Here is a 13,610-nt window from a genome sequence, read left to right on the forward strand (position 1 = left end):
CTGCACTGACACCCACCAGAGCCACACAGCCCTGGCACACGCACCAGGGCACTGCCCTGGGCACATCTCTCCAAACACCCCCAGGATCACCTTCACAACCCCAGCAGCCCAGCTGGGACCCAGCTCAACCCCAAAAGGAGAATGGGGGGAAGCAAGGAGCACATCCCTGCAGTGCTGGCACTAAGGGGGGCTTTGTGCCCTGCCTGCCTTCAGGTGAGGCTCAAACAGCCCCCAGGCACGGAGCCCCTCCCAGGCTGCAGAACCTTTGAAGTACTTGCTTGGATTAGAAACGAAGATTAAGTGGGATTAACTAACACATACCAGGCTAACCTGCACACAGGCTTTCACTTTTGGTTTTGATTTGACCAGCTAAACCTACATCCATGGGGTTAATCTGCATCCAAAACAGGGACATGAATGCAGCAATGCTATCCTAAACCCAGCCCTCCCCTGCCAAGCTGTAACAGATGCCCTGCCCACCACTGGGCAGCTCAATAGGATTTCCTGAACTAAAGGGCAGTGCCAAAATGTAAGGATTACGATTTTCCAAAGAAAAGTATTTTCAGCTGGAAATAAACATGATTTATGGATGTGATGCATTCCCACCCCACAGGCATGCCTGTGCTGGTGGGACAGATGGATCAGGGAAGCCAGGGCTGGCACCATCTCTCTGCAGAACAAGCCATCCTGCTACAGGGCATGGCAGGGTGGATTTGGAGGGCATCAGAGAAAAGGAGCCATTGGAAAAAGCTCTGGTGCAGCTGTGAATCAGCTTGGAAAGGACAGGAGATGGAAAGAATTGTGTCTCCTTTCCTTGGCCAGCTCCAGGGCACCTTGTCCAGACTTTTGTCTCATCTCTTCCATCCTTCATTTCAAGACATTCCTGCTGCAGTTTCATGCCTACTGGAAGCACAGAAAGGCTAAAGAATACCCATAGGCATACAACTCCCACCTGACCCTTTCAACCTGGTGTGTCACTTGTAATAAAGAGTCAGGGAAGAAAAACTATCACGGGAGCACTGGGGAATGAGCATGCTCTATATTCCAGAGCACATTCTTATTCCCCTTTGTCCCAAGGCCAGCAGGGACAAGCAGCAGCACATGAGACTGCCTGGGTGTTCTGCTGGGCCCATTTTCATCCACATGCAGGAGCAACAGCAGGACACTCTCACCAAATGCAGTGTGGAGCAGCAGCTCTGGCAGGTCTGTGTTGGGCAGTAGATCCCACAGCAGATTCCTGCCCTGGGATCCATCAGAAACTGCTGGAAGCTCTTTCCAGAAGCCTCCAGGCACAGCCACACACAGCAAGGATATTTTCCTTCCTTCCAGCTCCTGCTCTCAGCCTGAACAAAACAAGCCACAGGGAAAGCCCAGGGACATGAGCACATCTGCAGACAGACTTTGCAGGAATTTCAGCTGGGATGGTTGGGATTTATCTGCCTCTGAAAGGGGAGGCACAGAGCAGGAGCCTTCAGCATAAGAGGCCTTTTGGAATATGAAACTCTCCAACTCTGGCTTTGTTAAACCCCAGGACTTGCCTTCTGTCTTGCACCCTACACCTCATGTCCTGACAGTGAGCCTCATTCAGTGTCCTCCAGGCATCCCCCAAGGGGGTAGGACACAGGGAGCCTGGCACTGCCCAGCCACACCACGCTGTCCAGCATTTTTCTGGGTAACGCCCCCATTTCCTTACAAAACACATTCCAGGCCAGGCTTCCAATGCACAGCAGGTGCTGAATACCACCACCCACATGCCTCTAATTTCAGGTGACCTGCTTCATAGCTAGAAAATGCCAAGGCAAATCATCAACATGCTTCTGCAGCCTGCCTGTTACATAAGGCACCCAGCCAGTCTCCTCCTGCATGCAGCAGCTCCGTGCCCAGCACAGCTTCAACTCCCTGCAAGCCACCCAAATCACAAGTGCACATCCTGAAAGCAGCCAGGTAGAGGGACCCAGCTCTCAGGGGGGAAAGAGCAGCAGCAAAGAGGAGCAGAGGAGAGACACACTTACGTAATACTTGTCATCGTTCTCATTGTAGGCCAGTTTCACAACGCCATAGGAGCCCTAAAAATAAACAGGAATTGCACAAGTCAGTTCAGCAGCTTCCCCTCATCTCATTGCTGCTCAAGGCTGGTAGAACACAGCTGGGAAAAAAAACAACTCCCAAGGCCCCAGACCATGCTGAACCCTGAGCAGCCTGCAGGTGATGTGGCCCTACAGCAAGTCTGTATGTTTTGGCAGCTCTGTTGGAGCCACTGGAAGATTATTAATGTCTGAAGGAGCTGAGCACTGGCCCATCACCTCCTGCCCAAAGCCAAAGCCACCATCTCTGTCTGAACTCAGACAGGGGTAAGAAGCAGAAACAAAAATTTTCAAGCAGAATTTTTTTGGTGTAAATTTGGAAATTCTGCATGAATTGCTGTTCCACCAAGCACATGCTGCTCAGGCAGATGCAGACCTGGACTGCTGCTGTATCCACAGCTGCAGGGACAGCCTGAAGCCAAGCTCCATCCAAACTGGTGTTTTTGCAAACTTCCAAGTAAATACTCATTTTGTTCAAGTGAGGCATAACCAGGTATTATCCTGATAAATGTCTGTTGAATAAATGAGTGGAATGAACACCAGAGCCTTCAAAATACTTTTCTTGACTTCACTGAGAGTTGAAATAAGGTTCTGGCCTCAGAGGAGACTAACAAGCCATCTGGGTGGTCCAGAAGCACAGCAGAGCCTCCACCAACCTCACAGTGCCCATCTGCTTGCTGTGACCCACAGGGAAGGAGGCAGGGACAAATCCACCTGAGAGAAGGTTTCACACTCTTATTAAACCATACAGAAGTCATAAGTGGGTCTGAAGCTGTGTGTGAGGTTGGGATCTGCTGTGCCAGCAGTGGTACCTGCAGCCTTACTCCCTCCCAAATGCACAGCCCATGGCACAGGTGGTGGGACTGCCATCCCAGCCTGGGGGCTCTTGTTTTGGGGGCGTTTGGGCTAATTAAACTCCAGGTGAAGGTCTCTGCAGCTCAGGGTGCAGCCTCCTCTGACTGCAATGCTCCAACTGCAGAGGCAGACACAGCTTCCACACAGCAACACTGCTTGTGGACCCATCTACAACGGTGGCACATAGCCAATGTGCAGGTGTCTGAGCTGCTCACCAGCCCAGACCTCTAATAACTTCAGAGGAATCTCTTTTGAATCATTCTGCATCTTTTAATGCACTAGAATTAAATGATCGTTTCATATGATGTAAAAGCTTTAACCAGTCCTGGTGGGGACCAAACAACTGCCCTGATCATATTTTTGGTTTTTATTTTTTTCTTTGTTGTGTTGTATTAATGTATCAAAGGCTCTTAGTGTTACATCTGGCAAGCAAACAGCCTGAAAGGGAGCCAGCCTAACCACCTTCTGAGGGAGGAAAAATAAATTTAGATTTCAAAGGAAGTAACTGTGACCTTGAACAAAAGTTGCTCAAACTAATAATGGAAAAAAACCTCTAAAACAATTAAAAAAAAAAACAAACCCCAAACCAAACATAACTTGCAAGGAGTCCTGGCCAGTGAGGTCCCTTGGGCTGGGACAGCCTTTCCACCCCTACTCACATGTGTGACACAGGCTGGTGTGACCAGCATGAGCCCCAGTACATACCTTTCCTATTTCACTCTGCAGCTTGTACTGGTTTAATTGCACACAGTCCTGCAAATCAAAAGGAGAACATAATTAGAGTATTGGTAAAGGAAATGACTGAGTTTGAATCAAGTTCAAGTAGCAGCAGAGTGCTAAATAATTAAAGACTTAATCTTACTTAAACTGGTGTATGTTACACTATAAGCACTGCTTTTTTTTTTTTTTTTTTTTCTTTTTGACAACCCAAGACAAAACAATCACGGGCTGAATTCTGATTTCAATTGTGCTGGTGCAAAACCACCCCAGTTCCCCAGCATTGCCCTAGGTTCAGCCCAGGGGCCTGACAGAAGCCCCTGGGCTGTTCACATTAACCCTCTCTACTGCACTGTGTTCAGTACCAGGCAGGAAAATCCCTGTCCCAGCTTTCCTGGGCTTTCACAGCCTGGCAGCATCCAGCCCAGGGTGACAGCATGAACCTGTGCCCTTCCCAGCATCAGCCTGGCAAAGACAGGGCCACTCCAGCTGTGGCTGCACCCAGAGGAGCCCTCACCTGGATCTTGGGCTGCTCTTCCAGGAGAGCTCACAGAGCCAAGTTCCTCTGCCATGCAACCCAAACAATGGTCTCCCTTCAGCTGATATGGTATTTGCTAAAATAAATGGCCCCACAGCAGGTGTGATCTCTGCTGGCAAGGAATCCAGCCCTGAAAGCCCACGGGGTGGGGATGTGATGATGGGATGCTCAGCTCCTGCACGGACCAGGAGCAGCAAAGGGGAAAAACACAGTGGAAGTGAAGATCCATGCAGCCACCTGATGTTAAACCCACCCTCCCTTTAGAAGTGTACAGCCTAAAGGAAAACCAGCAATGGCAGAGGGTGCACAGCACAGCACACACCTCGCTGCAGAGCTGAGCTCTGCTGGGATCTCTGCAGTGCTGGCACCAGGCAGAGTGGGCTGCAGTTTGCCTTGGTCCTCACTGAACACAGCACTGAACTGCATTGCAGGGGAAGGAAGAGCCCCCACCTAGGTGGGTGAGGAAAAGAAGGAGTTTCCAACCCCGGGACATGGTGAGGGCTGAGCCTTAGATGGGATGCACTTCCCAAGCCAGCATTTTTGAATGCTTCTCCCCAAGACTGCCAAGCACTAAAGCAGGCTGGAAACTTACAGCCAGCCTCTGCACTTCTTTGGGAACAAAGCTGATATAAAACATGCAGACAGGTAGATCAGCCTTCCCATAAACCTCAAAATAACCCTGTAATCTACAGAAGCAGCACCACAACATAAAAGCAGTGCCAGATGCCTTCAGTCCCTTGGTAAGAGCAGGGACATAAGAGTCCCTTGCCCCAGGCAGCATTCCCACCAAGAGCAACATTCCTCTGCCTCTCAGGACCCAGCACAGGCGTGGGAGATGATAATTTGGACTCTTCTCCATCACCAACCAGAAAACATTCCTAATGCTCCTAACTCAAGAGATCATCACAATAAAAGTAAAGAAATGGGGGACTTGATGACTTTCAAAGCCTACAAGCCATGGTTTGTCAGGAATACAAGGAATGGTTTAAATCTTGACCTTGTTGCCAGGGAAGGAAGTTTTTTCCACCTCTCTGACAAGGAAGAGCAGCCAGCTGTGAGTAATGGGGCCACAGAAGTGTATTAACTCTGCTGTTAGCAAAGCACATATCTTTCCAAAGATAAAAACCAATCCATCAGAATTAGAAGCACCGAGAGAGGAGAAAGCACGACCCGGCAAAAGCCAAGATGTAAGGCATGAGGGGTCTGAAAGGATGCACCTACCTAAAGGAGGGGGCAGCATGCAGGAACCCAGGCTATGGACACGAGGAGGACAAATTCCCCCACAAACCCTGTGCCAGCAGATTCCCTTCCCAGTGTGAGGCTGTGCTTTGCATCGTGATGATTTTCACAAATTCAGCAGGAACACTCTCCTGATGATGTCTCCTTTCCTGGTTTCTCTGTGCTCAACTTTGTACCCCTCACCTGGTCCTGTGAAAACTGCAGTGCTGCAGAGGATGAAACACCCACTGGAGCCGCTGGGACAGGCAGGAAAAGTGACCAATCCTCCAATAAAGCCTCCAACCACCTCACATCTCCTACTCTTCAAGCCAGCAAGTTGAAATGACCAGGTCTTGCTATGAGGCTCCTCCCTGAGCAGGGATCACTTGCAGGAGCAGACACAGCCTTTCACACATAGCCACTGACTCTTTGCTCTACACTCAGTACCTTGTTTCAATCTTCAGAGCACCAAGTGCTGCTTCTTCTCGCTCACAGACTGCCAAGAAAGCCATGGTGGCATCTTTTCTCTCCCTCCAGAAGGAGCAGAGCCCTTTGCAGACCATCCATCCATCCATCCATCCATCCATCCATCCATCCATCCATCCATCCATCCATCCACATAAAGCAGGAGGAGGGACTGTGCCTTACCCCTAAGTCCAAGCCACCAATTCCCTTGATTCCAACCTTCCCACCATCCCTCTTACCTCTTAGCAGAAATTATCATTCTTATCCCCCACCAGACTGATCACCTGAAGCATCTCCCTGATGTTTCACTGCTTGAAGGTGGAGCTTGTAACACCAGAACCCCCCTCTTTAGGGATAGTTTTTTGAAAGGGGTGGATAACCACTGGGAGGGAACACCCAGCTAGGGTCAAAGGGAAAGGCAATGACAAGATCTGCAGCACAGAGTGACACTCCTGTCACCACATCCCTTCCTGGCCCACAGCCCCATCGATAATAATTCAGATTATTATCAGATAATTCCTGGTAGGAAGCACCACCACTTCAGCTTCTGCTGTGCTTCCAGCACTTGAGCTGAACATAGCAAAAATCAAACCAGATTATAAGTGCTTTCTATGCTTTTTTGCCCTTGCTGAAAAGAGCATAATTCACTACTGCAGCGACTCCTGCCATGTGTTGCTGCTGACTGGAAGGGTTATTATTCTGTTATTTGGTTCTCCTGCAGGAAGTGGGATAATTGTCCTATTCCTTTGTCAGAGAAAAACACCTATCTCTGGCCAAGTGTTTCTCTAAGATAACATTGTACAATTCTCTTGATTTCATCATGCCGATGTATTTATCAACTGCTGATAAATACAAATAGAGCAAGAACCTTAATGAGATCCTTAAATGAGAAGCTGTCACCAAATTAGACTGAGCCAGTCCAAGTGTGCAATAATTGTTTCACCTTAAAAAAACAAGATGCTCCTGTGCCCACATGTCCAAGGTATTAGTCAAGAGAGGCAGAGGGGGAAGGGGGGGAATCAATACCACAGCAAACAAAAATTGGTCAAAAATCATAAAGGACAGTGCAGTCCAGACCCAGTTTCAGAAATCCACTGTGGCCACCATTGGGTGACAGAAACCCTGAGAAACTGAGAATAGAGCCTTTGCTGTCCCAGGGAGATGCATGGATAGGAAGAGAGAACCAGAGCTGATTTCCAAAATCAGACATTTCTGAAAACAGACTGCCTACATACACATAACAGATTATACATACATAATGGAGAATTTTGTCCCCTAAACAAAGCCAAATTCCCCAATCTGAAAAGAATTTTCAGCAATTCAGAGAGACACCTTAAAGACAGGCATGGAAGAAAAATGAGGAAACACTGCTTTAAACTCATCCTGCCTAGAAGGGTAAGTGAAGGCAGTTCTGAAAACAGGCAAAATGAAAATAAAAGCCAGAAAATGGGTATTAAGAGCAGCAGCGAATTCAAATTAGAAAGCTGTTCAGGGACAGAGAAGGACAGACAGGAAGCCCAGACCTCAAGGTGGTAAGAAAATAAACAGATTTTGAAACAACATCCAAAAAGAAGTGCTAAAAGAAAGCCTAGTCCTGCTGCACTGCAGTGGCCATGGCTGGGCAGAGAGCACAGCACTGGGGCTCACCCACCTGGACCCAGAGCAGATGCAGGAGCCTGAGACTCGTGGGACCAAGGCAGACCCTGCCCAGCCCCTCTCCAGCTGCAGCTTTGGGCTTTCTCCTTCTCTCAAACTTTACCCTTTAGACAAGTCGGAAATGGAATTTTAAATAAAGGTTGATTAATCCAAGGAAAAGAAATAAGCAGCGTGGGGGAGTCTTCTTTGAAAAAATGTTTTCTGAGTCTCTTTAATCTTTTCAAGAGCTCTAGTTTGAACAGCACAGTAAGACCTCTAGAAGAAATTCATCTGGGGGACTTGTGAGGCTGCAAGGGCAAGCTCTCAGCCCATGTCCATGTACCTGAGTTTACCTTTGTGCACAGCAAGGAAATCACTTTATGAAGAAAACCAGGCAGCTGCCAGGCCATGGAGGAATGTGAGCCCTGGATCAGCTGAGCACCGAGGTACTGCCTCTCAGCTCCTGACACCAGCTGCTTCAGAGCAGCTGGCCAAACAAGCAGGGGGCTATGATAGAGATGGGGAAAACCAAGGAACGAAAGGACAAAGAAGTGATTTATTTCCCATGCCTCTGGAGTAAGCCATGGGCACTGAGCATAGGAAAATTCCCTCTGTCAGCTCATTTTCCTCCCTACATCTGCAGGCCAGGAGCATCTCCAAGGAGGTAGAAGGCACTGGCCTGACTCATCCTCTCCATTCCTGCTGAAGCACACATAGCTGCAGCTGATTACCATGACTGCAAGGACCCCTGGAATAGTCTCCTACTGATCCCAGAGGGTGAAGAGACAGTGTGGACACCAGGGCAAGGGGAATTGGGGTCCAGGGAGAGGAAGGGAACATGTGAAAGGGAAAGGAAATTCAACTGGAAGAGACTGGAGAAGAGACTGTATAAAGCCATTAACTGTGCTGGCAGGTCTGAGGAGAAAACCTGAAAAAAAGGACATTTTTTATTCTTCTCCTAGCCACTCTTCAAGTAAGATTTTCTTGGCTAACTAAAAAGGTTGCTTTAAAACAGCAGAATTTATAAACAAACAAATGAACAAACAAACAAAAACAAATCCCAAACCCACCAGCACTGCGCTTTCAAATGCCTCATTCCAACATGCAGCACCTCTCTCCTTTCACAGATCCAAGACATGCTGTTATAGATAGGACAAACTCTGTCAGTCAGATAGGGACAAGATGCCCATGTACAAACATCTTCAGAGAGTCTTTCCCCAGCACATACAAACCAGGGCATCATCTGGGCAGCAAAGCAGAAGCTGCTTTTAGCAGCCTCTGGAAAATCCTCTACTCTTGCCTTGCTGCCAGCACTGAGCAGGAGCTGGGAATGTCACATGAACAGAGGCAAAGTGGACCTAAACTCTGGGACCTCAGCTCTGCAGCTTTATGCACCCTTAATAGCTTCAGCTTAATCACTTCTGTGCCACAGCTAAAGGTACAGCCATTCCCTTGTCAGAGCAAAGCTCTGATGGGCAGAAAGGCAGCGGAAATCCCATCAGGCACTCCTGAAGCACTGAGAGAACCTTCCAGGCCGTAGGCCATGAATAATCTAAGAAAGGAAGGGAACAAGCAGGGAATTTCTAAAATTACAGATCATTTTTTTGATAGAGAAATGACAGATCAGGTTAATTGAGAACACAGTAGCACTGTTGGGAGAGCAGAACATGTTACTTCTCTGGCAGAGTTAAAACTGCAGACCCAGATTTGTCAGCAGTGGCTGCAAGACACCAGCAGCTGCCAGCTCTTTGTCCAAGGGCACTTGGCTAATTGGTGTCTTTGGGAATAGTCTCCATGCAAGACAACAAGCCCCAGTCCTGCTGGAGCCCTGTCAGCCCGGGAGCTACCACCCACCTAAATAACAAACCCCAAAGCTGTGCTCAGAAGGCAGGTATCTGTGGAATAGGTCTGAGTGACAGGACAGCCCCAATTCACTGCCTGCTGCTGCCACTTGATAAATCTTCCCTCAGCCTCACAGGCTCAGCTTCAGCTCTTGTACCTCTTGATCCCTGAACAGAAGTTTCTCTCCCAGCCTGTGAACAAATATTAAACCAGCATTAAAAAGCTCAGCAGTATGCCTCTAAGAGAACACAACGTTCTTCCATAATTCATCAGTGAAAGCAGAGCATTCAGCTCTGCCGTGTCCCCATACTGTCTGCATAGCACATCCCTCCATTATTTCTCCAGATCAGTCCAGGATACAGCATCAATGGCAGGCAGGCACTGAGCTGCCATCCTGCTGGAGAGGGAAGCAGACAGTCTGAGATGGTTATCAGCACAACAGGAAATTGTGACATGCAGCTGTGCTCCTGACAGACAGTGCCTGCACATGGGTACTGATAAAGCCTGAATGCTCCTGAACTGCATCTGCAGCTTTGCACAGGCTGTAACTGACCCAGGCACTGGCCACGAGCTGGAGCAATGCATGCTCTGCTACTGAAAGGCACTGACTCAGGATGCCAGAAACCCAAAGCAAGGGGAAAGAACCAACTCCAAAATGGCTTTAAGCAGCTGAGAGGCACTGACTGGAACACAAATGTGCAGCCTGCCTAGAACGAGGTGTGCAAGAGAGCCATATGCAGGCAGGTCAGGGCACTGCTGGGCCTGCTGAGCTGGATCTCGTCAGTGACCCACCAGCCTCACTGTTCACTGAGGGTCTGCATATCAGAGCAACCAAGAGACACCCAGCAGCAGCTGCTGCCAAGTGCACCGTGACTCTATTTCTCATTATGGGCTGATTTCATCCCCAGTAGGACCAAAAGCCTCAACACAGAGACCCTGGTAACTTTTAGAATGCCTGACAGAGAACAGAGCACCTGCTCTCCATTTCTTTCAGAGTTCCCTGCTGCCTCTTTCAGCTGCACAGCTCGGATCAGGACTGGCAGTGCCTCCCAAAGCCAGCAACACAACAACCCTTTAACAGCCACTTGGCAGAAGCAGTGGTGACACTGGAGCTGGGCTGAGTGCAGGCTGCACACTCACCTTCTGTCACACACCTGACACACACTGCTCACGATTCAGTGCCCAGCCTCAAATTTTACCCTGTATCCAAGCATGCATCTTCCTAATCCTTCTGTTCCTTGTAGAGTACAGATGTTATCCCTATAAGGTGGGAAGGAGCAGCACAGCTCCTGAGAGTACCTCTGGGAGGGCAAGCACCCACCTCAGAATGCTCCCAGCTCACCCAAGCTCTCCTACCACAGCCATTCCCCGTTAATATGAATGATGGTTTCCAGTGATCACAGCTCTGCTGAGCAGCTGGGCTGCACCACAGCAGTGCTCTCTCAGTGATATCAAAGTGGCCATGAAAAAGGCAGCACTGAGTAAAGAGCTGCTGTAGGAGCAGGGACACAAGGGCTCCACATCTGCATTTCAAACTAAGCACTTCCCACCCCCAGGCAGTAACCCTTGCTCCCCAGGATGCAGATGCTGTGGAAGAGGATGGAGTACTTTGAATTTGCTTGCAGATGGGAATGTGCCAGTCACACTTGACTGCAGTTATGTTGAAAGATTTCAGAAAAGCCTTACTCCTGGCACAATCACAGCACTGCAGGATGGGAGAGCTGGCACTCAAGCCACGTCCTGCTTCCAAGAACTGGCTCCTTTCCCTCCCTGCCTCCCTTATTAAAGCATATGGCTGCTGTCAAAGGAGCTGCAGTCTCTGCAGTGCACCTTCTGCATGTATCCTCTTATCAGCAGGGGCTGCACCACCCATCCCAGAGCTGATGTGATGTGCACAACTCCCCAGAGGACAGTGGATGATTTGGTGTGCACCACCATCCTTTGAGATGTGCAAGGGGAAAAGACCCAGTTCTCAAAAGGGAAACACCAAGCCACACATGTTAAACTCCAGGCCCCTTGGACCCAACACTGGCAGAAGTCTAAACTCCAGTGATGTGGGCTCCTGCATTGCTGCAGGCATCTAGGTCATGACACTGGGCAGTGTGATCTGAGCAGCCCCCCTGCTCCCCACCCTCCCCACTACAGCACATCCAGCACTGGGAATTGACCATCATCTATTCCATCAAGACACTGGACCACTGACAGCATGTCACAGCTCTTCCAGGGCAGGTCTGGGATCAGGAGAGCAGCTGCAGAACAATCACAGCCACCCAGACACCCCTCTGAAGGACAGCAGGGTCACAACCTCCCCTTAACACTGCTGTTACAAATGCTTTAAAGAGAAAAGAAAACCCTGACAGGAGCCAGGCATATCAGCTCTTTAAAAAATTAAATTGTGCCCTCAATTATGGCAAAACACAATAGCAGATGCATAATCTCCAGAAGTTTAAATCCATAAAATACCATCAGCAAAGCTTCTGTGACTGGTGTATTCCCAAAGGACACCTACAGCAGGGACACAACAACAAAGTCATTTGGCCACAGCCCTTTCTCTGAACAACTTGAAAGACTTCCTGTGTGCTACCATGACACAGGGGTCATGGTCCCTTAACAAGACTATCCCAGGTAGGTGAGGGCTAAAGGAGCCAAATGTCAAGGCCAGGGCTACACCCAGCTGAGCTCTCCAATTCCAAGCTAATATGATCCCTGGTTCCAGGGATTTTTTCCACGCCCATAGAAATAACAGTGCTTTCAGATCTACTACTCCAGAAGACTGAAGGCTCCCATTACCACCTGAGAAAGACTTAGCTTACCTCAACACCTCAGCTGTAGGAGAGAACATGCCTACCTCAGAGTCTGATATGGAGACCCGATGGGACTCTATTGTTGGTCTCCTGATTATACGTGGTGATGGCCCTGTGGCATAAGGACCACAGCCTGGAGTGTTGCTAGAAGTCAAATAACCTCCTGATGATCTTTCCTGAAGGGACAACTTCCTACTTGATAGACCAGGTCTAGTTAGAGGTCTCTTGGGAACATGCCTCAAGTGAGTATCTTCTGACTGTTGGGAAGGCAGAAATTCATTGATTCCCACATCACTGCTGACTCCATTCCTTTGGACGTCCTTTATGTTATCAGAAAAGACCGTGTCATTTTCTTCAGGGTTGTCTTCACCATTTTGGTCACTTCTGTCTGGGACAACAGACACATCTATGGCTGCCACCCTCTCCACTAGTTCAGTCTGTGTGTCCATGCCCCCATCTGTGACATTTCCTGGAGAGTCTCCCATGTCTGTGTCCAGCTTGTTTGGTCTCAAATGGCCACGCAGAGAGCAGTGATGTTAGAGCTCAAAGGCTCCATGAAATACCTGGAAGGAATCACAAAGAGAGGTAAACTGAATAATAATGTTCACTCGACAAACATAACCAGTCATTTCTGGCTTCTTCCAGCATGCCAGAAAGTGAAGGCAAAACACTGGCAGGCACAAGGTACAAACACTCAGATTAAAAGGCAAACCCAGGCATTGAGCTAGACAGGAAAGAGATAAAAATGAGATTTTATCTGATGCCTAACAAGTGACACAGCTAAAGAGAACTTCTCCTTCTGTAGCCAGACCTACAGCCAACCAGAGCCTACAAAACTGGAGAAGCATCCCAACAGTGGAGGGCCAAGGGTCGAACTTTCAACCTCTTGAATTCTTATTTATAGGATACAAGAGCTTCTGGCATGTACTCAAATCCAACAGGCATAACAACTCCACAGCCATTTAGGGCTCCCCAGTAGTCTCTCTGCTGCCCTGAAGGGACTTAGACAGTGTCACAGAATGGCCAAGCCTGGTGACTTCCACACTGCCATTTGTAACACGGTCAACAAAAGCAGAATTTAAAAGCAAATCCGGTTCCAGGGTTGCCCCTGACCCTACACAGCTGCAGTCTGTGTGCAAACACATGTTAGACTTGCTGCCTACCATGTATAAAAGCCACAGTGAGTTGCAAATCAACAATGCTTAATGATTAAAGTGTGGTGGGAATCATCTTTTCCTTGGAAAAGACCTACAGAATACAAAAGTGCAATACAAAGCTAAAAATTCTGCATAAAATTGTTGTTTCCAGGATGCTAATTTCAGTCTCAATTTAAAACAGATTTCAGTCTTCCTAGCACAGTGCAGAGCAGGAAATGATCCTCTGCAGCACATGACTGTCAACACTTAATCACCTCTGAAGGTGCAGCACTGCATCATTTCATCTCTGCCCAGC

General features: G+C 48.6%; 1 protein-coding gene across 1 annotated transcript in view; it reads right to left on the reverse strand.

The window, feature by feature from the left end:
• The window catches only part of CAMKK1 (calcium/calmodulin dependent protein kinase kinase 1), a 50,523-nt gene extending 37,880 nt beyond the window's left edge, over nucleotides 1-12,643 (reverse strand). Inside the window, exons 1-3 of the mRNA XM_062506944.1 lie at nucleotides 12,203-12,643; nucleotides 3,645-3,692; nucleotides 2,013-2,066 (exon numbers count right to left, since the gene is read on the reverse strand). Coding sequence (XP_062362928.1) covers nucleotides 2,013-2,066; nucleotides 3,645-3,692; nucleotides 12,203-12,643 — 543 coding nt within the window. The remainder of the gene's footprint in view (nucleotides 1-2,012; nucleotides 2,067-3,644; nucleotides 3,693-12,202) is intronic.
• Between the last annotated feature and the right edge of the window lie 967 nt (nucleotides 12,644-13,610).

This window comes from Cinclus cinclus, chromosome 22 (assembly GCF_963662255.1).
Source record: "Cinclus cinclus chromosome 22, bCinCin1.1, whole genome shotgun sequence".
Classification (NCBI taxonomy): domain Eukaryota; kingdom Metazoa; phylum Chordata; class Aves; order Passeriformes; family Cinclidae; genus Cinclus; species Cinclus cinclus.